This window comes from Saccopteryx bilineata, chromosome 11, assembly GCF_036850765.1.
Source record: "Saccopteryx bilineata isolate mSacBil1 chromosome 11, mSacBil1_pri_phased_curated, whole genome shotgun sequence".
Taxonomy (NCBI): Eukaryota; Metazoa; Chordata; class Mammalia; order Chiroptera; family Emballonuridae; genus Saccopteryx; species Saccopteryx bilineata.
Window position 1 is genome coordinate 55,155,810 of NC_089500.1, and position 25,162 is coordinate 55,180,971.

The window sequence follows — 25,162 nt, forward strand, 5'->3', positions numbered from 1 at the left end:
TGGAGCCCTCTATTCAAGGCACATATGAGAAAGCAATCAATGAACAACTAAGGTGCTGCAATTATGAATTGATGCTTCTCATCTCTTTCCCTTCCTGCCTGTCTATCCCTACTTTTTACTTAAAAAGAAAATTATAGAAATTGTTCATAATTATAAACATATGCTGACACCATACATAGAAGTGCAAATACAGTGTGTCTGTAAAGTCATGGTGCACTTTTGACCAGTCACAAGAAAGCAACAAAAGACGATAGAAATGTGAAATCTGCACCAAATAAAAGGAAAACCCTCCCAGTTTCTGTAGGATGATGTGGCAGCATGTGCGCATGCGCAGATGATGATGTAACACCGTGTATACAGCGGAGCAGCCCACGGCCATGCCAGTCGAGATGTGGATAGTACAGAGGAAAGTTCAGTGTGTTCTGTGGCTCGCTAAATTCGAATCCATGACCGAAGTGCAACGTGATTATTGGCGCGTTTATAACGAAGCGCCACCACATAGAAATAACATTACTCGGTGGGATAAGCAGTTGAAGGAAACCGGCAGTTTGGTGGAGAAACCCCGTTCTGGTAGGCCATCAGTCAGTGACGAGTCTGTAGAGGCTATACGGGATAGCTACCTAAGGAGCCCTAAAAAATCTGTGCGTGAGCCCACATCGAACTGCACTGAATAGGTATGAAACTGGGAGAGTTTTCCTTTTATTTGGTGCAGATTTCATATTTCTATCGTCTTTTGTTGCTTTCCTGTGACCGGTCAAAAGTACACCATGTCTTTACGAACACATATATTCAAAGAGAAATAAAAAATTTTATGTTTATTTGGTAATATAAATTAAAATTAAAGGTAAGTGCTCATATTGAGAATTTTTTTTAATCTAAAGGACATCAGTGGACCACACCAATGATTTAATAATGGCAAATTACACACAAAGCAAGAGGCATAATGACTTCAAATCACTGGTCTGTGAAAACAGATTCGGTTCCTAGAATTGGTTTATTTAGTTCTCTGAGCTAAAGTTTTTAATAGGTAGGGGAGATGACCTCAAATGAAGACAGTTGTAACAGTTTATAAATCTAGACATAAAGTACCAGTTTATGGCTATATCAGCATTTGCCAAAGCATGTTTTATGGAACATAAGAAACTACAGAATGCTCCTTTTCAAGAAGACTGTGGGGTCCAATGAGTTTGGGCGATGCCGCAACGCCAGCCTCTCAGTACAAGGTTACTGTGCATAGCCTCACAGTAGAGCAAGGTGCTTCATTTTTTAGCTCAGTGTTTTCCAAACACTTATGATCATTACACTCTCTACTGCCAGTTTTCTTTTAAAGAAATATCTACTAATATTTTACCAAACTAAAATTCTTAAAAAAAACTTATTTTTTGAAATGTTGATTAATATAATTCTAGAATAGCCCACTGATTCGCTCAGTACCCATAAAATATGTTCAGTCAAAGCTCAGTTTGGCCCTGGCCGCTTGGCTCAGCGGTAGAGCATCGGCTTGGTGTGCGGGGGACCTGGGTTCGATTCCCGGCCAGGGCACATAGGAGAAGCACCCATTTGCTTCTCCACTCCTCCCCCCCTTCCTCTCTGTCTCTCTCTTCCCCTCCTGCAGCCAAGGCTCCATTGGAGCAAAGATGGCCCGGGCGCTGGTGATGGCTCCTTGGCCTCTGCCCCAGGCGCTAGAGTGGCTCTGGTCGCGGCAGAGTGACGCCCCGGAGGGTCAGAGCATCGCCCCCTGGTGGGCAGAGCGTAGCCCCTGGTGGTGGCCCGGTCGGGCGCATGCGGGAGTCTGTCTGTCTCTCCCCGTTTCCAGCTTCAGAAAAATACAAAAAAAAAAAAAAAAAAAAGCTCAGTTTGATTGAGCTAATGAATCAGTTTGGCCTCAGAGCTCGGCTGCGTTGCTGCCTCTCTACAAAAATGCCAGTTCCGGGTTGGCATCTGGAGGATGGGAACACTGCCAGTCCTTGCTCCCTGTGGAGCCTTCACGGGCCAGACCCGGGGGGTGGGGGATGCAAATCTGGGGGGAGGGCAGTTCTCAAGGAGCACAGAGCCTGTGGCCACATTGAAAACAGACTCCCTCATTCCAGAGAAGAGAAGAGCCAGCAAGCATTAAATTCACTCCTTGCTGCAGTCTGAGGTCAGTGGTTTTAAAACAACCCTGAAAACGACTGATGGAAATTGAGGATCTAGTAACAGCGAAAGTAGAGGGACATTTGCCATTTTAGAAACACTCAATTTCTGTTAAGATTCTCCTTTCCACAGGTAAGATTAATGACCTGGGGTCGGTGCAGGGGAGAGAGCCCAGGGGTTGGGGCGTTTTTCATGTCCAAACTGCTACATTGCTGAGAAGACTTCCTTCCACGCTAGAGAAACAGCACGAGGAAACAGGGACGGAGGGGAGCCTCACTGTGGGCATTCATGTTCCTGGAGTTCAAGAGCAGGCCTTAGCACCTCACAGGGAAATAGCATTTTGATGAAATTTACCAATTACAAAACCTTGGTTTTTCACTTATCAAGAAAATAATACCGGGACATTCACCTGGAAAGCAATGGGCTATCTGCACAGGAAGATCAGAAATGAACACTGGTGAACATTCAAATTTATAAAGTATTTTTACATAGATCATGTTACGTGTTCATCGCCATAATTTTGGGAGTTAGGTAAGATAAATATGATTATTGCTTTCCTATTCTGGAAGATCTAGTGACTTGAACCCCAACTCACTATAAGACTTAGTACGACAGCTGGGCCAGGAGCCTGAACAACTAAGATCCCAGACCCAACACTCTTTTCAGTCCTAAGGCTCCAATTCCCACACTTCTGGTCGTAATGTTTCAAGCAAGCTAAGGAAGGGGTAAGTAGCAAATAAAATGCTTACACTATGGAATTCCAAGCTAAGAGCCATATGAGAAAGGAGACCCGACAGTGACAAAGCAGAAACTCACCCACGAGTTTCTAAATGAAATGCAAGCTGCTTCTAACTGATCCTGTCACAGCTCACTGTTACAGACAGAGCAGCCCATCAGATAGGAGAAATTATATCAGATGCTACATTTCCCTAAAGCAAAGACAATCTATTGTTCTAACTGCTAAAGGACTAGATAATAGGTCTTGTATACTTATGGGGTTGTAGTTATTTTATTAGAAAATAATAGAGGAGGTGGTGAGCTTGGTGAGATTAGGTTCTCAATGCCCTCTATTGGAGCCATATATGCAAAAAGATAATAGGTAGCTGTTATCCATTTCCAAGTACATTTTATTTCTAGAATTATATAACTTAGGATAGAAAAGTACTTGGTTATAAAAATGGACAGCACGCATGAAAATTCTTATCCTTGGAAATATTTTCAAAATGAAAATGTACATTGGTTTACCCAAGGCTTATTGTGTTATTATGGCTTTTTTTTATAATCTTTTTTTTTTCTTTATTCATTTCTAGAGAGGAGAGAGAGAGACAGAGAGAGAGAAGAGGGGAGGAGCAGGAAGCATCAACTCCCATATGTGCCTTGACCAGGCAAGCCCAGGGTTTCGAACCGGCGACCTCAGCATTTCCAGGTCGACGCTTTATCCACTGCGCCACCACAGGTCAGGCTATTGTGGCTCTTTGAGGCAGAAGGTTGTTTGGGCAGACGTCTGATGCTTCTCAATTTTATGATCTATGATCAAAGAATACAGTACAAGACACGGTAATAAGAGTACTTTTTAAGGGTTAAAACTGATACCCACGCTTCTATTAGTATCCTTTGCAGTAAGACGATTGATATCACACACTATTCATCCTTGGTGACATGCAAGTTTTTTAAGCAGTTCTCAGATGTTAATATGTTAACTCACATACACTGTGCTAACTTGGGGCGGGGGGCATATTACCTTCCAAAGCAGCCATGGCACTTGCCTTCCCTTTCAATGTAGTTCCATAGGCCAATCGACTGTCCATTCAAGAAGGCCTCTCCCATGCAGCCTTTGAAATGAGTGACCTTCACAGCAGGAGACTTCTAATGCAGAAGGACACACAAACATAACCCACATATATTTGGCGAAAACAAATACATTCTCTGAAATGCACAAAATTCCTCCCTTAAAGCTAACAGACTTAAAGTTTGAGGAAAACATCCAAAAAAAGAGCTAGTTTGTAATCCCTGGATCTCCTTCCAATGGTGAAGTGGAACACTAGAGTGAGTGACAACTGAATGGGACCCTACAGATCCTATCTGTTACCAGGGCTGCTGAAGAGAAGCCTCTTTTGTGGATGAGAAACAGAGGCCCAGAGAATGTGGTCGGTGGGGAGGGCCCGGCTGGCAACGGGACCCACACTCTCCTGTGACAGCTCGGACCATCCCACAAGACTCAGCATTATTCGGTGAGAGGGTAACTGATATGATGAAGTAGACTCAGCATTATTCGGTGAGAGGATAACTGATATGATGAAGTAAATACAATGGGCTGTTCCCTTTACATTAATTAGTACAAGTCCACCAACTAGACTTAGAATAAAGGAGCTTTATAGAAATTAATGTAAAAAACTGAATTTCTTGTTTGGTCACTGGAAGAGAAACCCAAATAGCAAAATGAACCACAGACTTCTCTTTCATTCATCCTATTTATGAAGCATGACCCTTGACCTTAACGAAACCCACGCAATCTGCAGATGAACTGTGATTAAGCAAAAGAGAAGCAAAATAATCTCCATCTGCCTAGGATATTGTCAACAATGTAACTATATTAATTTTTTATTGACGTATATTTGACATAGAACATTGTGTAAATTTATATATTAAATTTATATTACAGGTAAAATATGCTCATAATGTTACCTTGATTTGTCCTCCAAGCCCTCCCACAAACATTAGTGTTGAGTTGTCTACATCCAGAACGTTAGCTGCTCCTAGGGACCGACCGGTTTTCAGTGGTGGCTTCTGAGTTGCGCTCATTTCCTTTACAGTCAATGAACCGATGTTTCCAAATCTAGCGTCACAAAGCATGGCAAGAAGGACACCTTCAGAATTGCAAGTCTGCCCACATATACGCACACACGTATCTCATACCCAACGTTCAGCTGCTTCTCCTGAGGCCACTGCAGCAGCCCCAGCTGGTCTGCCTGCTTCGTGCCTTTTCCAGCCCCCGCCCCTGGTTTATTCTCCAAAATCTTGTGGGGAAGTTTTTCTAAAACATAAATTCATCATATAAAACAGTCACTGATAATAACTATACCGTATTTGAAACCGTTTACTGTCTTTAATATGATCTACTTTTATTGTTAACAGAGCAAAAGGCAAAAAGTCCTAATAACAACGCACCGTCAACAACGAGCCATAATATTATAGAAAAAGAAAGAAGAAAAAACAAAAGTATACCTAAATCTGCATAAGAATAGTTACTTTTGGAGAGAGGCTGTATCAGGAAAACATTTGCTTTGTGTTTGAAAATTAAGAAAACATATTCCCCACTCGTATCCTGCCTCTGTCCTCCTCCACGTCCATTCCTCTGCCAGCCACAGGGAATTTCTAGCACGCCAGAGTGACTCCCACGTCCTGGGCAGAAGGCATGCTAGCGGGCTGGCCGCCTCAGACCTACACACACCATTCTAAATAAAGGCGACAGAAGCTTTTGACATGTTTCTTCTTTTATTGTTTTATTTTCTTTAAAGTTTGTTTACCTTTTTATTCTTTTATTACTTTTTTCTTATTTTATTGGTAACGTTTATTTGTTCTGTAATAAGAAAATAAACTATTTCTATATATTCTCTCACGATAATTTAACTTCCTAGAAGTTTCAAACGATTATATGATGTCACAAACGTGTCATTCCTTATAAGATAGAGTGTTTAAAAGACAGGTGTTGGAAGAGAATTTTCTCCACTACCTGGTTACGTAGATACTGTGCCAGGTGTTGTCATTGATGGGGAAGTCTGGGAACTCCACCCGCGCCGGCCCCGAGCCCAGCTCCCAGAGGAAGGCCACCTTCCCGCGCCGCATCTCCACCGCCAGGAAGTCGGACTGGGGTGCAGGGGCGAGAGAGCGCATGAGTTTACAGGCCAGGCTGCTTGCATGACTACGAAGACACTTTAAAGGATGAGTTCCTATAGCAACTTTTCTATTTGTTAAAAAAAAAAGGCAAACAACAAAAGATGATCTTTTTCTGTCTTTAATTCCTCTTGCACCGGAGCTGAAGCATGACTCTGCATCCTGAGTGCGTTGGCCACCAGAGGAGGGTTTAACGGCGGGTGCACCAGGCGCGCCCTGGGCCCTGACTTCTGAAGGACCGCGCAAACCCCAACTTTACACTTTTTTTTTAATGACACCAAGTTTGGTTTCATTTGTGCAATTTTAACATTAATAGTACATAATATTTTTTGTTTATTTAAAAATATGGTTAACATGTATTTTTATTTTCCCTGTCTCTTTTTTTTTAAGGGGCCCCATATTTTCTTCTGTGCCCTGGGCCTCACCCGACCTTAATCTGCCTCTGGTGGCCACCCTTGGCTGTCAGTGCACCACCACCTTCGCACTGCATGGCCCTCCAAAGTGCCTCCCATAAGGTTCCCCAGGAAAGATTTTTGGAGGTAGGGGGTTCACCAGCACAGGGAGTGTGCAGGACAGTGTCGCACTTGGGTGTACGCCTAGCCCGAGGATGCAATAACTGGAAGTGACATAGGCAGTGAGACAGAGCCCTGACACCCCAGAGGCCGCATGTTTGACACCTTAGAGCAGGGGTCCCCAAACTACGGCCCACGGGCTACATGCGGCCCCCTGAGGCCATTTATCCAGCCCCCACTGCACTTCCAGAAGGGACACCTCTTTCATTGGTGGTCAGTGAGAGGAGCATAGTTCCCATTGAAATACTGGTCAGTTTGTTGATTTAAATTTACTCGTTCTTTATTTTAAATATTGTATTTGTTCCTGTTTTGTTTTTTTACTTTAAAATAAGATATGTGCAATGTGCACAGGGATTTGTTCATATTTTTTTTATAGTCTGGCCCTCCAACAGTCTGAGGGACAGTAAACTGGCCCCCTGTGTAAAAAGTTTGGGGACCCCTGCCTTAGAGCCTACAGTGACATTTCTGAAAATATCTGTGCTCGTCAGTATTTTCTGCCCTAACACAGTCCCGGCCTCCGACCCATTCCCAGTGGCACAGCCAGAGTTATCAAGGGTCCTCATAGGGGTGGAAGTGGACCCTGGTGCCAGTGGACTCTTGTCGGATGGAAGAGCCCGGGAGAAGCTCGGCGACCGTGATGGGCCTCTGAGTGCACGGCCCCCACACCTGGTAACAACTCCCAACACTGACTCTACAGACCCAAAGCTGACCTCAGGGGCTTCAGAGGTCACGGAAGGCATTACAACAAGGTCACGGGAGCCACAACTTGTGATTGAGATAGCAGAGGGGCAGACCCTTTCTTCCTCAATGTAATCTTCCTTCTCACAGGTCTTGAATTCATTATTTGTTTAGTTTTAATCTAATGCTACTGGTTTAGCAAGAGGTCTGTTCCCTTCAAAGAATAAGTGATTTCACCAAGGCTCTATTGTTTTGTTTTGTTTTTTTATCAAAAGAGTGTCAACTCAGAAAACACGCATCCATAAGAGATTCCTTGTTGCTCCCTGTGGTCCATACTCACGCTGGTGCTGCTACCAAGGTAGAAGAGAAGGTTATCAGGTTCGCTTGTCTTAACATTCAGTGTTAAGGTGTTGTAGTTGGTCGAAGAAATCGGAGGCTGGTAAGCCCGGATACAATCTCTGTCTGCAGACACAGCAACTTTAATCTGTACAAAGAAAAACAGTGTCCCAACCATTTAATGACACATTGGCAGGGTGTCAGGAGTTCAAAAGTATTGTTCCAACATGGATTTTCATGTGAGGCAGGGTTCTTCTCTTGGCAATATATGATGCTTCATACAGTGAGAAATCAGATGCTGATAAAAATAATTTTATTTGGCCTGACCGGGCGGTGGCGCAGTGGATAGAGCATCGGATTGGGATGCAGAAGGATCCAGGTTCGAGACCCTGAGGTCACCAGCTTGAGTGTGGGCTCATCTGGTTTGAGCAAAAAGCTCACCAGCTTGGACCCAAGGTCACTGGCTCGAGCAGGGGTTACTCGGCCTGATGAAGGCCCGCGGTCAAGGCACATATGAAAAAGCAATCAATGAACAACTAAGGTGTCACAATGCGCAAGGAAAAACTAATAATTGATGATTCTCATCTCTCTCCATTCCTGTTTGTCTGTCCCTATCTATCCCTCTCTGTCTCTCTAAAAAAATAAATAAATAATTTTATTTGGTAAAATATTTAAATATGAAAAAAGTCAGTCTTGGGGTTTTAAAGACTATTTTATACAGAAAACTATCTCTGTGATGTGAGCCCTAATTCCTTAAAGAGTAGGAGCTTAGCCAAAACACCTTGGACTCTTTAGACCTGACAATGCATATTTGATGATTATGCATTGAATAAATGGAGGCATAATCTACATAAGTCTGTCAGCAAATATTTATAGAGCAAATATTACACTGCTCTTTATTTCTCTAAGCAATTATTTGCATTTATAGCTTATATTAACCTTAAAGAGTATAAGGTTGTATTAACCAGCATAAGTGGAACCATCCTCTGGGCTCACGTTTATTTGGTGACTGTACCTACAACAGAGGGAAGCCAGAGCACATACAAACCTACAGCCCTTTCCAGTAGTGAGGTCATGTGGGGGGAGAAGGAGGGTCAACGAACTCAGAACTCCTTTATCTTGGCTAGAAACCCTGAGGTGGGTAAACATTAGACCAGAGGTCACATTCATCCACTGTAAAGTCCCCAGGAGTGTGACAACTGCATATTTTCTCACATTTCTTATTTTCCCGAAATGCCTCTCCGTAGGAGCACAGCCAATACCTGGTTCTATGGATGAGAGAGCTAGAAAACATGTTCTCAAGTGTGTGCTTCTCTGGGTGTCAAGAGTTTTATGTATTTAGTGAGCTGGCTGTGGATGCAGCGTTTGTACTACATACAAATCATTACGTAAGACTCCTAGAGAGTGGGACCCACACTGCACAAAATTTCTAAGGAATCCTTGGATTGTTAAAACCAACTTGGTGAAAGGATGAAAGTAACTCCATGTGCCCCAATGAAACTTACTTAGAGCGATGTTAACCCTTAGACAACCATTAGCGAACGGTTATGAATCTATAAATCTAGGCTACAACTACAAAGCTCCATAAAGACATGGAGGTCTCTTTGCTAACAACATTCTGAAACATGTATAAAAGCAGAAATAAAAAAAAATGAGACTAATGAAATATATTTAAGTAAATATACTTAACACAAAGCTGTGAGGAATCCGGGATTATTGAAAGCTGGTCAATAGATGTTCTAGGGGGACCTGGTGTGACAGAAAGCCATTTCTACAGGAATTCTTTGGGACTTGGGGTTACTGAGAGCCACAGCGAAGAAGGTGCCAATGACTCTGACAGCAACAGGGCCCACACTCACAGAAGCTGCTTGTTTCCGGGCCTGGCTGATCAGCAGTTTAATTTCTGACAGGTTTCTGCTCAAGTTCTCTTCCAATATCTTCAAAGGCTTCAACTGATCAAACAAAAGGTTGGCTTGTGTTTCCACATCTTTAACTTTTCTTCCAGCCAACAGACCTAAGAAATATAAGGTGGTAAGAAAGTTGGTGGGGTTGGGGTGAAGGACACAAGAGAAATGAACTGGTCATTACTAATGCACTGGATAAAACAGAAGACCCTAATTATCAAACCCTTGAAATTTGGTACATGTGTGAAAACTGCACCAGCAACATGCATTACGGAAGGCCCTTCTCTTTCTTTATAAATGCAAATCCAGATCTTAATGCATTTTTATTTTTTTGGAATGCTGTTTGTGAATAATGCACTATTATGCACTTGGCAAGCTCAAAATCGCATGATGCAGATTTTTCTAACGGGAAGGGAGACTGTGACATACTTACTGGTCATTGAGGAATCCCGTAGAAGTTCATTTGTTTCTCGTAACGTGGCATTGACCCTGGACAGGTCCGTCGATGTGTTCAACAGCTTCTGACTAAATCCCACCACGTTCTTTAGTGTGCTCACAGCGCTCCTGTTGACTGATATGGCCAGCTCTTTGATTTTGGTTCCTTTGTTGCTGATTCCTGAAATAAATTCATATGCAAGCATATACTCTATAAAATGAAGCTTCTTCTTTTTTTGTGAATATATTTTTCTGAAGTTAAAACCGGGGAGGCAGTCAGACAGTCTCCCGCATGCGCCCGACTGGGATCCACCTGGCATGCCCACCAGGGGGTGATGCTCTGCCCATCTGGGGCATTGCTCTGTTGTGCCCAGAGCCATTCTAGCACCTCAGGTGGAGGCTATGGAGCGATGCTCAGCACTCGGGCCAACTTTGCTCCAATGGAGCCTTGACTATGGGAGAGAGACAGAGAGGAAGGAGAGGGGGAGGGGTGGAGAAGCAGATGGGCGTTTCTCCTATGTGCCCTGACTGGAAATCAAACCTGGGACTTTCGCACACCGGGCCGATGCTCTACCGCTGAAGCTTCTTGTTTTTTAATGGTAATATTAAAGCTGCTTGTTTTATGCTCTACTGCTTTCTTTTAGGAATAAATCAGGTTTGGTAAAAGTTCTCTGTATTGAAATGTGATTTTAATACATGAGACAACAGAATCAGCTGCTGATCGCCATGCTCAGGAAGAATCTAAACTTCTTTATCTGGTTTCTTTTCGACCACTACTTTCTCATATTCATTCAACACCTTCTCCAAATCATTCCATAAGAAGGTGTAGGAATTTAAATGTGTAAGTGGGGATGGACCTGTCCCAGGCTAAAGGAAGTGGTATTTTCACAACATCAACGAGTTGCTATATATAACACCAGAGGAAAGACTAAATGGTCACTTAAGATAAACTGGACTTCAGTTTTTCTAGAAAATCTAGATGATGATTTTTTAAAGAAGGCACTATTATTCATTTTTGAAGTTTTTAGTCACAATTTGGGGGAAACATTAACACTAGCAGAAGCTGGATAAAGAATATACGAGTATTCTTTTGATTCTTTGTATAACTTCTCTGCAAGTTTGACATTACTTCCAAATAAAAAGTTATTTTTAAAAAGTGTTTATTCAACATAGTCCACGTGTCTTCAGAAAAAAGGAGAGAGAAAGAAACATCCTAATCAGAAAAGGCTCAATTGATTTAAGGTTAAGAAGTCCAAAGTGCCCTACGCCCAGCTCCCTAAAGGAATGTGTGTGCTAACAAGGTGTCCCAACAGATGGACACTTAGAGATATTTGGGTGTCTTCTAAAGAAATTCTTATTAAGAAAAAAAGGAGAAGGTTGTAGGCATGTAAATAACATACCACAGCACAACTCATGTGTATTACACTTTTAAGAAGTTATCCCATTAACATTTTACTCTGTAAACAAAGAGCCATGTGTTATGTACTGTAACAAAAAAGCACCTTAGCCCCTCGATCTTTAATGAAAAGAAGATTTCAATTGACTTAGAAAAAATAAAAGTAAAAATGATTCTATTTCAAATTTTAATGAATACTGAATTTCCAAGCCATCAATATTAAAGTAGTTTATTTTAGAATGTCTTATTGACTCATGAAGGGAGATTACCAAACAAGAATTTTTAAATTGTCTACATTTCTAATGAATCTAACCTTTTCCCTCAAAGCAGGAACCTATCAGCTTCTGCTGACTTCTCTTAATGACACTTCTTTCATTTAAAGCAGGCGTCCCCAAACTACTGCCCAAGAGCCTCATGCGGCCCCCTGAGGCCATTTTTCTGGCCCCCGCCGCACTTCCAGAAGGGGCACCTCTTTCATTGGTGGTCAGTGAGAGGAGCACTGTATGTGGCGGCCCTCCAACGGTCTGAGGGACAGTGAACTGGTCCCCTGTGTAAAAAGTTTGGGGACCCCTGATTTAAAGGATGTGACAGGCCCATTTTCACAGTAAGCCATCATCAATAAAGTAGCATAAAAACTCAAAGGTTTTGTTTTCAGAATATACGTCTAGTATTTCAATTCAGGTGTTCTGAACTTATTAATTGACAGTGATCTTCACTTCCATATCACGTTTCTTTTCTTTTTTTCTTTTTCTTTTTTAATGTGAGCGGCGGGGAGACAGAGAGACAAATTCCTGCACATGCCCTGACAGGGATCCACCCAGCAGGCCCACTAGGGGGCGATGCTCTGTCCATCTGGGCCATTGCTCCATTTCTGGCAACTGAGCCATTAGTGCCTGAGCCAGAGCCATGGAGTCATCCTCAGCACCTGGGCCAACTCACTCAAACCATTTGAGCCATGGCTGTGGGAGAGGAAGAGAAAGAGAGGAGAGAGAGAGAAGAGGAAGGAGTAGAGAAGCAGATGGTTGCTTCTCTAGGGCCAGATGGCCGTTTGGCCATTTCTCCTGTGTGTCCTGACTGGGAGTCAAACCCAGGACCTCCATGCGCCAGGCCGACGCTCTACTGAAACGGCCACGGCTTCATATTTCTTTCCAAGTAAAATCTATCGATCCTGGTCTCATTTCTAGGGACGGCTTTTAATCAGACCCACAGCAGGACTTCTTCCTGTTCTTACGTAATGACTTTGCAATGAGAAGACATTAATTAAACCAAGATCCTCCTTTCCACTTACCTTTAGGAATTGCTCTCAGTATTAAGAGTGATTCATTGGTCTGCCGAGTAATTTTATCAGCATTTTCGTGGAATGCATTTGCCGTATTTTTCCATTTTCTCAGTTCCACTGTGATACCTATTTAAAGAGGAAAAAGTGTTCCCTTTCAGGCTAGCCCAATAAAAGCTGCCTAAGCAACTTTTCTTCATCACTTTGATCCAGCTTCAGATTGACAGCTTTCTCCAGTGACCCTTGCCAATAGTGAAAGTTTTCCAGTTAAGACTTAGCCCTCCTGATCATAGAAATTGTCTTTCCGGCTTGCTCGACCATTTCTTCTACTTTGCCTGTTGCCCTATTCTCTAATATTTCTTCTTAAATTGCATGTCCAATTTAATCAGAGCTCAGCTCCAGGTGAAGAACTGTATTTGAATCACTCAGTCTGAATTAGACTCACTGATTTCCTGTCTACACTGAAACTGTGGACACCTGGTCCCTATGGGTTGTAAAGCCCCAAACGTGGGACCCTGCCTGGGATTCCTCTTCCAGGTGCCCCACCTGCTTCCCCAGCTGGGGTCCCTCTGCTTCCTGTTCCCTCTGACCACCTCGTTGGTGTGCAATTCAACCTCATTTCGGGTCTGATCAAATCTGTTGGATCAAAGCCCTTTCACTTTCAAAATTTCTGTTCATAATACACAAATCACATTAAATTCTGAAAACATATTTAAAGATGTTATTATAAAATCTTTGATGAACACGGTGGTTCTGCCTAAAACGTGAATTGCCAGGAAGGTTACTATTTCATGACCTATGAAATACCCTTAGTTGTGTAAACTGAAACCACGGCCTATTAACATTGATGCTGGAGTTTCTGTTTAATGTTGTATGATTGAGAATTGTATACTTTTTCTATGGTGAGATGATAACAAATTCTTAACTGTATGAATCACAGAGAAACAAAAAGGTATGCATATACCCATGCCCTTGGCTCAGACCATTGGGGAAGGATCCGGCCCTGGACAGGGAAAGAGTTAAAAGGGGGGATGAGCTGTTTATGGACCTCTGTTGACGCTATAGGAAAAGACTTGATAGTTTTAAAATATTAGAGTATATTAAAGTGAAAACTACACTCTACCTTATAAAACTTGTATGTTTTTTTACACATCATTATGGATATGTCATTATGTTATTGGACAGCTCTTATATATGCCAAATAACTGCTTACTGAAACTCTTAGGAAAAACGAAACTCCATAAGTATTTTTTGAAAAAATTGATAAATCCATTATGATTTAATTCAACAATTATTTAAAGAAAACCTATCATGAATCTAACATCAAATTAACCCTGTGCTAAAAGAAAATGAGTATCAGACATAATGCAGTTCTGCAAGGAACTGTAAAAACAATGAGAGCGCGACAGCAGAGCCTGACAGAGAGACCCTGACGGGCCCTGAGTAACAGCGCAGGGGCTTCAGCGGTGCAGGCTGCGGTTAGCAGGGAGGGCTTCATGACTCTAGGGGAGACCAGAGGTGACTGCACACTAAAATTAGAGGGTATCACTAAATTAAAAGTCCCCATTATGTAATGTTTGTATGAGAGCAAATCGGAACATAGTTGCAATAAAGAAAAGCCCAGCTTCAAATTGCCCTAGGAGAGGCAGCGTGCTCAAAGACGTGATCTGGTCAACACAGTCCAAGCTCGAGGCTGACCTTGGTGCTTTCTGCTCAGGCTCTTGCCTTCTTTCAGCAACTTGAAACTGCGCTGGACAGCTGTTTTCCCATGAGACACCGAAGATTCTGCAAACTAGAAAACAACAGTTTAAACACGGTGACTGGAGGAGAGGGTGGAATCCTGCGGGAAACAAGAAAGCAGCTCTCTCAGAATAGCCTGCAGTCTAGTTCCAAACAGGAGGTCAACCAGATAACACGTGTGGTGGTGGGGGTGGTGGGGGAAATCGTCCTAATTTACGTTCATCATATATCCTAGTGTATGGGAGGAGAGAGAACATGAGCCATTTTTAAATATATAAAAACAAAAACCAATCATTAAATAAAGATCTTCGTCACAGGTAAGAAAAGATGCCTCAAAAACTGACAGTTACAAATAGTCACAGGGATATAAAGCACAGTATAGGGAATAGAGTCAATTATATATATATATATATTTTTTTTTTTTGTATTTTTCTGAAGCTGGAAACGGGGAGAGACAGTCAGACAGACTCCCGCATGTGCCCGACCGGGATCCACCCGGCACGCCCACCAGGGGCAACGCTCTGCCCACCAGGGGGCGATGTTCTGCCCCTCCGGGGGGTCGCTCTGCCGTGACCAGAGCCACTCTAGCGACTGGGGCAGAGGCCAAGGAGCCATCCCCAGCGCCCGGGCCATCTTTGCTCCAATGGAGCCTTGGCTGCGGGAGGGGAAGAGAGAGACAGAGAGGAAGGAGGTGGGGGGGGGTGGAGAAGCAAATGGGCGCTTCTCCTATGTGCCCTGGCCGGGAATCGAACCCGGGTCCCCCGCACGCCAGGCCGACGCTCTACCGCTGAGCCAACCGGCCAGGGCGAGTCAATAATATTTTAATAAATATGTTTTGTGCCAGGTAAGTATTAAACATATGGGGGGGGCATCACTTTGTAAGCTATATAAATGTCTAACCACTACACTGTACATTTGAAAATACTATAATACTGAATGTCAACTGTAATTTTAAAATAGGTGTTTTAGAGAGATGCTTCTATGAGTTGATGCTTCCCACTCCTCCCCCCACCCTGACTTTCTTTCTCTCTCTTCTCTCTCTCAAATCAATAAATAAAATCTTTAATAAAAAGATGCTTCAAGTAGATGTCAGGTAACATTATCATTTTTGTAATAAGAAATGATGAGATTTTACTCGTTTTTACATTACTAGTCCCTTGTCTTTATAAAGAAGTATTTATGACCTTAAGAAATTAAAACATAACACATGATGACAGATCCCACCAGAAAAGAACATGGACAAGCATAAGTTTAAACCACTAAGTCTTTGCTGAAGCACTTTAAGGAACAGTCTCCCACAGTGCCTGGAAAAGGAAAGACACACTAAAGAACCCAAAAGGCTCTTCTTACCCCGCTCGCCTCAGTCACAGTCCCGAGAGCATCTTTTGCCAATTTTTCTGATTCTTCAATCAGGTTCCGAATGTTGGAATGGATGTGGGTGGCACTGGTTGCATTTAGGGACACATGTCTAACATTCCCAAGGCCACTATGAAATCAGCATATTTAGAGGTGTTATGATAAACTAAAATCGGACTTGCTCACTATTCTTAAAAACCTCCTAATTTCTTTCACTTTAGAACAGTATCATCGACGAGGAATAACAACAGATGGAGTGCCCTTTGACTCCAAAAGGAGTCTTAAGAAGCAGAAACAACATCGCCACAATAATACTAAGAATTGCTGTTTAGTTGATACCCAGAGAAGAGAGGATGGCTCTTTCCCATCCTTCTGACCATTCATTGATTTCTTCCAGCTGCCCTCAACATCTCTCATCGCTAGTCAAAGCCCCTGCAAGTGTCTGGGGTGCCATTGTCTGTTTGCATTCATTGGAATCTTTCCTGCAAGGCTATTGTTAATTTTCAAAGAGCTGTCCTAAGCATATGTAAGGATGCTGAACCTTATTCCTCAGCTGATATACAGCAATTTGATGAAATTCACTAGAGGTTTTGGAGGAGGATCAGATATCATTTCAATCATCTGAACTTGACTCTTGCAAGTAGGCAAATCGCTTATGAACTTGCCAACTGGTAATGGCGCAATTTCACTCAGCTATTCTATTTAGGAAATAAAACCCGACACTCGGCATATCTTTGCCTGCTGTACAACTCACTTCATCTTCCCAGGGTTATTGAGCTGGGTGAGTCCCAAACCAAACATCAGCAGTTATTACTTGTTACTATTTGATTGACAAAATTGGGTGATTTATAAATAAAAGATAATGTTATTTATCTTTGTTTATCATACCAAATTGCTTTCACTACACATACTAAGTAGCAAAGGTTTTGTTTCAGCTACATATGTAGTCAGAATATTGTTTTCTCTTTTGGGAAATCATGAAAGATGATGAAAAAAGAGACACTGAGTATCTAAGTCAGGGGTTGGGAACCTATGGCTCACGAGCCAGATGTGGCTCTTTTGATGGCTGCATCTGGCTCGCAGACAAATTAATAAAAAAATAATAACGTTAAAAATATAAAACATTCTCATGTATTACAATCCATTCATTTCCTACTGCTCATGTTCATGGTTGTGGGTGGCTGGAGCCAATCACAGCTGTCCTCCGGGACAACACCAAATTTTTATTGGATAATGCGTAACATACATGGGTTGTTGTATGGCTCTCATGGAATTACATTTTAAAATATGTGGCGTTCATGGCTCTCTCAGCCAAAAAGGTTCCCGACCCCTGATCTAAGTCCATTTTCCATTACAAATTCCTGTGATAGCTATAGGCTATAGTGCTCCAACAGCACATAATTCATACAATATTCTATCTTATATCATTTTTAATTGCTGTCATTGTGTGATCTAGTCTTTTAAGGCAGCATTCTTCAAATCGAAAAGCTATTTATCTCTCCTCTCCCACAAAACATAACTACATACAAAAACACACATTCTCTGTGTGTCCAGACTCTTACTATCCATAATCTATAATGAATTTGAAACAAATAAATAATCAATTAGCTCAAAAAAGTATACACATCACTGAGAAGGCCTAAAACTTTGATTCTCTCATTTGTTGCTGTTAGATCACCTGGGGACTTAAAAAAAAAAAACAAAAACAAAACAAAGCCCAAGCCACAACCCAGGCAAATTAAGTCATAATCTTTGAGTGGGGGCTTGGGGGGGTGGGAAAGGCATCAGTATTTTTGATGTTCCCCAGTTTATTTCAATGTGCAGACAGGTTTGGGAACCACTGTTCTAACACTGGGCTTCTTTTAAAGGCACTTTTAACAAGTGAAGACACATCCAAAAAATATAGGTTTAAGTTATTGCAATACTATGGTAGACCTTCGGGCAGTAGAAAATAATTGTGGGTGCTAGCTTTCGGGAGTTGGGAGTATGGGTAACCGCAACCTCCATCAGCGAATAAAGCCAGTCAAAGCATAAACTCCATAGAGGAAAGAAATGTAAAGAAGTTAACATGCTAATTCTGTTCACATGTAACCTGACACAGCCCTGAGCACTAAGTAGATGCTTAACAAGGCCTTCATGACTTGATATTGTAGCATTATATTTGCTTTAATACCTATTCAGTTCATTTTGCATTTCTCCATTATATTGATACTTTCATGCCTACAGTCAACTATGCTATCAGACAAGGGAAGAACTCCTCTTTACCCTGTCAACAAAATCGGAATTGGCATTTTCAAGACAAAAGAAGAGTGACCATTCTTATGCTCTCTGAGCAATTGACCACAACCTCTGGAATTCCTGAAACTGTGGTCTCACCTGTCCAGAGTGCCTGCTAGTCTCTGGAGCTCAGCTGCATGATCCTCAGCCCTGTAGACAAGGTCAAGCGCTCTTCTTTTGGACATCTCCGTGACCAGATCATCCACATGGCGCCTGAGTTTAGCAGTCCATAAAAGTAGCTCATCCCGGTGACGCTCCAATTGCTACATAAAGAAGCCAATACTGTGAATACCTGTGCATCTATAGTATTTAACAGTGTATGTGTGTGCATATATACGAGATGTGTGAAGGTTCTTTGGAAACTAGACTGTGGCCGTGCTGAGTTGTAACTTACTGCTAGAGCGCTGGGCGCGGCCTTTGCACGGGCAGCGGCGGCATCCAGCAATCTTCTTCCTTTGGCGAACAGCATTAAGGTCAAGTTTTGCTTTTCTTGAACACGCAGCTTTTTATCCTGTAGCAAAAGTCACCATTAAGGATGCTTTATAATAAAGCAAGTCAGTTTCCGAACACTGGTGTCTGATGCCATGTGCTGAGGCCATGAGTACTCGGGGCTCATTTTTTTTAAGGAGCTAAAAATAGTATTGCTTACGGTGGAGAATTTGGTTACTAGCTTTAATGGAGAGAGAGCTATTAAGACTCACATTGAACTCTCGCAGGCTGGCATTGACAATGAGTAACAGGCGGCTGCTTTCCTGTGTCTTCGCCTCCGCCTCGCTCACGAGGTCGTCCGCTGCCTGCAGCTCGCTGTGGTGTTTGGAAAGGAGGCTCCTTGCTGCTTCTTTTATTACCTGCAACTCTTCCTGAGGCTTCCAGTAATTTTTCTGAATTTGTGACAATAAATCTTCAGCAGCCCTGATAAATATAGACGGATCACAGAGTAAGTACATGAACAACAAAGGCCCTATCATCGAAATGATAGCAGAAGGAATTTTTTACGTATCCATATCTGGTTTTATAGCAGACAGTAAAGGGTGACAGAGCGGGTAAGAGAGGGCTGTCCATGGAGGGCCTGCCCGCAAGGTCTGTAAAGTGTTCCCACTGTTCCCTGCAAAGAGTGGCTCACTGCCTCTCCCGTTTGTGATAACAAGGTGGTTAAGGCTGAACATCTTAGGATATTCAAAGCCAGCAAGAGCTAGCTTTCTCGCCCTCCTCCCCCAGGCCTCCCCCATCCCTGAGCCCCCCAGCACTGAAGCTCTGTCCTCTAATCGGCTGTGTCATGAATGGCATTAGAGACTCACATCAGCTCAAGGGTGGCATTTTGGTGCAACTGCGTGAAATGCCTTCTCTTTATGGTTTCCAGCAAAGACGTCATGTTCTTTTGCATATTCTGAAGGGCAGAACTGGGTAGCTGGAAATCTTCCTCCACGGTCTGATTTAGAGTTGTTGCCTTTTCAATAATGTCTATGAAGAAGATTCATCAATCGTGTAGTAAGTCTCTCAAAAGCGGACAGTACTAAAATGGGAAAACTTAGAAACTTCTTCAGTGAGGCCTGCTCTGTTCACCCAAACTGGCTGAACTTCCCAGCCAGGCCCCGCCGGCCTGCACATCCCAATGCACTCTGGAAGTCCCGTCAAAACACTTAAGGGCCAGGGGTGACTGTTTATTTAGTGTTGGTCTTCCCCAGGACTCTTACACTCTCTAAGGGAGGGGCTGGGGCTGTTATGTTTACCTCAGCATTTCCTGCACCTAGCACAGATATTTGCACATAAAAGCTGCTCAACAAATACTTCCTGCATCGATGAATCACCAGCACTTGACACTACTCTTTTTACTAAGCATATTATTTATCCTAATAATTCCCTTATCTTTTGCCCTAGAAAGTCTAATATGCATCGGATTCTGTACTCCTTATGCTCTTCTGTAATAATCCAAAACGAAAAGCAAGAATGTATTTCTCGTGGCCCGAAAACTGAAAACAGCTCTCTAAAAGCCGGACCAGACAGGACATCCCAAGTGAGTAGTAACTAAATCACTCCAATATGGCGGCGGCACTTTGGGACCACACTCAAGTTTCATATTGCATCAGGTGCTGCTGTGGGCAAAGGAAGGTGACAAGAGTCAGCTCAGCCACCCGCAGGGCATTGCTGCCGTAGCATCCATTTTGTTTGGCCAAGAGGCCTGCAGTGACCTTACACTGACACTTGCCCCCTCGTACAAACAGGTCCCTGGATAGCAAGCAGCCTGTGGAACCAGAAGCAAGTGTAAGTTTCTGTTATGATAGCCCCAGTGATCAACAACCTCCCCAGCCTCCCAGAGCCTTTGTGTGTGCCCCATAGATAAGAACCCCTGTGGAGATGACCAAAATTGTGATTTTTTTTAGTTTCAATGGACCAATTTGGCCTTAGTCTAGGAAGCTCAAAGCAATGGACCCACAGAACCTAATAAAGCAAGTGCCCCTAGTCTGGACACATCAGGATCCTCAAATTATGGAATATTCTAATTCTAGTTCTTCAGCTCTATTCATACATCTATTTATATATTGCTTAGGTGAATGGGACTATTCCTTCCAAATAAACACAGACTCCCCAGACCAAACACTGACCACACTACCTTGAACGCTTATCTTCAGTTTCTCAGTAAATGTCATGAGATCTTGACTCTTGTTGAGGATTTTTTCAGTTGCCCTGGCCACCTGCTGGCTGCTTCTTAATAATCCAGTGAGCTGATAGACAATAAAGTCTCAGGTTAATTTGACTTGGAATAATATGCATACTTTGGTGTCCCAGATGTTTCTTTAAACAAAAAAATATATTCTAGAATATAGAGTAAAGATGTACGCTATTATGTAACCAAAGTTAATATTTCAGGATTGGAAATTCACTAAGTGGTTAATGGAATAATTTATTGCTCACACTGTGTGAGAAGAGATGGCAAATTTTTTTAAAGCAGCCTCCTTGGCTATAAAACCACAGACTGTCCCAGTGTTTCTATTGTGAAAATTCTATATTGACTTTAGGACCCAAAGATACAGAATATAGACAGAAAAAGCTTACTAATTTTTATTGACTATAAGAACTTAGTTAGAGAGTTATGAACATGGAGCCAGGTAAACTGAGTTTCAGGCCCAATTCTGCCAACCTGAAGACCTAGTCTCTAACATCTTCTGGCATCATCAATAACATGGTATAATAATAACACTTAGCTCATGGGACTTTATGAAGATTCAATTTGATCATGTAAAGCTGACAGCTCAGGGGCTGGGACTCAGCTGCTCTCAGCTTCTGTTTTTATTACAAATGTTGTCATTTTTAAAAAGGAAAGGTCGTTTGTAATTTCCAGGAATGTCAAGTCAAAATCCAAAGAGAATCTTCTTTAATGGATAGAGATAATTTATTTATTTTAAAAATATTTTATTTATTGATTTTTAGAGAGAGGAGAGAGAGAGAAAGGTGGAATAAGGAACAGGAAGCATCAATTTGTAGTAGTTGCTTCTCACATGTGCCTTGACCAGGCAATCCGGGGGATTAGAACCGGTGACTTCAGCATTCCAGGTCAATGCTTTATCCACTGCGCCACCACAGGTCAGGCAAGAGAGGATTTATTTAATCATTTTATCACTTTCTAACAAATGTCTGCTTGCTGAGCTACTTAAAGCCGCATGCTTAAACTTTTAAACTCATCCCAAATCATCACTAATTCTAAATTAACAGGAGCCAAGTTAATACTTTTTTAAGGTGCATTCCTGTGTATATGTGAATATTGAAAGAAAAAGAGTAGATACATGTATGTATAGATACATGATTGCATACGTATCTAAGTATATACACATAAATACACTATCATATATATATCTAAATACATACATACATATGTATATGTACATGAAATTCATGAATGAAAATTATAAATTTGACAATAGGCCCCCTTCACTATCTGTGAATGAGGAAATTCTTTTTAAGGTCACTAAATCCATTCCTCTGAGCTGAGATAAACAGACTAAGCAATTCCCTGTTGCCTTCAGGACAAGCTCACTTGCCATTCAAAGTGGGAGAATCAGAAGCTCATGGCATAAAGCCTGAGTGTTGCATACACATCACACCGCGAGCTCTGCCTCTGCTGGCTCTGCCCAGAGACGCAGTGAGCGGTCCCGGCCTCAGGTCAAGCGCCTCGGAGCAGCTGTGCTCACCAAGTGCTCAGTGAACGCAGGCCATTTAGGAGAAGAAAGAAACGCCAATGATCTTTTGATCACAACCACCCCTTGATTCACGGGAGAAAATGATGGGCAAATGGCAACGTGACTGCCCAACTGCTCCCTTAGCAGAGGAGACAATAGAAATTGTCAGGAGTCTTAACCACGAAAGCACAGAAATTGGCAAGATGAAAACCAACTTGATTGGAAAGCACCTGGAGCCCAGCCCCCGAGGGTAAGAGGCTGCCCTGACCGGTCAAAGCCTTTGAGACAGCCCAGTGCAGCTGCCCGCACAGGCTGGGCACGAGGCGAGTCCTTTATGTGATGAACTTACCTCCCTTTGCAGGTCACCTGTTTGTTCTGTAACACCTTCGAGTTCAATTTTTACCAGTTCCTTTCGCGTATTTTCTTTTAATAAAGAGTCCTACAAAGAATGAAAGAAATCATAATGCTTCAAAATAAATGTTCTGGTTCCCTTGTTATTAACTGTTTTGTTCACAGAAATTCTCCTTTCCTTGAAGTTGCATTAAAAAAATAAAATGAGCCCTGGCCGGTTGGCTCAGTGGTAGAGTGTCGGCCTGGCGTGCAGAAGTCCCAGGTTCGATTCCCGGCCAGGGCACACAGGAGAAGCGCCCATCTGCTTCTCCACCCCTCCCCCTCTCCTTCCTCTCTGTCTCTCTCTTCCCCTCCCGCAGCGAGGCTCCATTAGAGCAAAGATGGCCCCGGGAGCTGGGGATGGCTCCTTGGCCTCTGCCCCAGGCGCTAGAGTGGCTCTGGTCGTGACAGAGCGACACCCCAGATGGGCAGAGCATCGCCCCCTGGTGGGCATGCCGGGTGGATCCCGGTTGGGCGCATGCGGGAGTCTGTCTGACTGTCTCTCCCCGTTTCCAGCTTCAGAAAAATACTAAAATAAATAAATAAATAAATAAAATGAATCACATTTACTTAAGTTTTCATTATAGCAATATGTTTTCATCTGCCATCTTTTGCATTACATTTTCTATATCTATAGATGTGAATGAAATCTGGGGTGTTGTGCAGAATCTGATACTGCTGCTTTTCATGAGTAAGTCCGGCTTAATTTCAATATCAGAGTCGCTCCCATTATAAGCATAATGGCTAACGCCTTAAAAAACTTACTCTAAAAAGCTTACTAGAGAAATGGTGACATGAGGGATCTCCTTGGTCTCGCCCCTTGAAATTTCAACAATCTGAACAGCCACAACTCAGCAAAGGCACCCCGGCTGGGTGTACAAGCCTGCCTGAAAGATCTGTGCATTGAAACAATTAAAAGTGGGCAGGCGGAGCAGATGGAGCGGATCGGGGGCTGAGGGAAGGGAGTGAAGCAGGAGGCAGGGGTGAGAATAAAGAGCGGACCAAGGACCCAGCCCTGCAGCTGAGGGCTCAGGACGGGCTCAGCCTGGAGAGGGGAGAAACCTGGTTGTGTCTGCTCTTCCTCTGCTGGGAGGACTGGAGGGACTCAGTGGGCACTCCCACTACCACAAGAGTGAACAACTAGAGCGCAAGGCCCTGGGCAGTGGATGCAGCCCTGGGCAGTGGATGCCACTCTGGCTCTGGGCAGTGGATGCCGCTCTGGGACACTAGGTTTCTCCCACTGGCAGGCCAGCAGTCTGTGCTCCATAAGAGAAACAGAGACGCAACACCTCAAAGTCTGCAGCCTCCCAGAACTCGCCTCCCTCTGCCCTTGGTGTCGGGGTCCAGGGTACATCATGGCATACCTAAAACAGACACTACAGAACCACAGTTTCTCCTGAGTGAAGGGGGTGCTCTGTGTCTGGTGGATGCCCAAGGTCACCATTACTGAGAGAAAAAACAAAGCAGCCAGGTATCCCCAGCTACCCCCGCTCCCAGCATCACCAATAAACTGACAGTAGCCAGCAGCTCAGTGTGGCTCAGCATGGGGATTTCACAGAGCTAACACTGCAATTCAGTGCCACCTCCTAGAAAATAATGGAAAGACTTGTTGGAATTAATCTAAAAAAAAGCCACTCATACAGATGCCTAGACAGAGGAGTCCATTGAATGCCCCGAGTAACCAAGTGAGTGAAGCAGTTCAGAAAGAAAATGAAAAAAAAAAAAAAAAAAAAAAAAGCGCAAATGTAAGCTCATGGAAATTTGATATATAGGTCACAGAGAATTCAAAATTGAAATTCTAAAGATATTCAACAAGATGTGTGAGAAATCACAGAGAAGCAATTTTGTACTCAGTAAAAGAATTAACAAACAAAACAAGTACTTTACCAAAGAAATTGAAATCATAAAAAAAGAACCAAACAAATTTTGGAGATGAGGAACGCAATGAATGAAGTCAAGAATAAACTAGTAAGCATAGGAAATAGAGCTGACCATGAGGAAGAAAAAATTAGTGATATTAAAGATAGAAATTTAGCCTGACCAGGCGGTGGTGCAGTGGATAGAGCATCGGACTGGGATGCAGAAGACCCAGGTTTGAGACCCCGAGGTCGCCAGCTTGAGTGCGGGTTCATCTGGTTTGAGCAAAAGCCCACCAGCTTGAACCCAAAGTCGCTGGGTCCAACAAGGGGTTACTTGGTCTGCTGAGGGCCCACGGTCAAGGCACGTATGAGAAAGCAATCAATGAACAACTAGGTGTTGCAACGTGCAATGAAAAACTGATGATTGATGCTTCTCAACTCTCTCCATTCCTGTCTGTCTGTCCCTGTCTATCCCTCTCTCTGATTCACTCTGTCTCTGTAAAAAATAAAAAAATAAATAAATAAAAGATAGAAATCTAGAAATGATGCAGGTGAAAGAAGAGACTTAAGAATTAAAAAAAAAAAAAGAGCCCTTCTCCAAGGCACATCATATTAAAACTGTAAAAAAAAAATGATAAAAAGAAAAAAAATTAGCCCTGGCCGGTTGGCTCAGCGGTAGAGCGTCAGCCTAGCGTGCGGAGGACCCGGGTTCGATTCCCGGCCAGGGCACACAGGAGAAGC

General features: G+C 42.9%; 1 protein-coding gene across 1 annotated transcript in view; it reads right to left on the minus strand.

The window, feature by feature from the left end:
• Positions 1–25,162, minus strand: part of LAMA1 (laminin subunit alpha 1) — a 222,495-nt gene that overhangs the window by 28,157 nt on the left and 169,176 nt on the right. Inside the window, exons 34-48 of the mRNA XM_066247114.1 lie at positions 22,522–22,611; positions 20,609–20,720; positions 19,296–19,458; positions 18,699–18,909; positions 18,392–18,508; positions 18,097–18,260; positions 15,715–15,850; positions 14,323–14,416; positions 12,637–12,753; positions 9,951–10,133; positions 9,473–9,627; positions 7,618–7,761; positions 5,867–6,000; positions 4,819–4,969; positions 3,875–3,999 (exon numbers count right to left, since the gene is read on the minus strand). Of these exons, the coding sequence (XP_066103211.1) occupies positions 3,875–3,999; positions 4,819–4,969; positions 5,867–6,000; positions 7,618–7,761; positions 9,473–9,627; positions 9,951–10,133; positions 12,637–12,753; positions 14,323–14,416; positions 15,715–15,850; positions 18,097–18,260; positions 18,392–18,508; positions 18,699–18,909; positions 19,296–19,458; positions 20,609–20,720; positions 22,522–22,611 (2,096 nt within the window). The remainder of the gene's footprint in view (positions 1–3,874; positions 4,000–4,818; positions 4,970–5,866; positions 6,001–7,617; positions 7,762–9,472; positions 9,628–9,950; positions 10,134–12,636; positions 12,754–14,322; positions 14,417–15,714; positions 15,851–18,096; positions 18,261–18,391; positions 18,509–18,698; positions 18,910–19,295; positions 19,459–20,608; positions 20,721–22,521; positions 22,612–25,162) is intronic.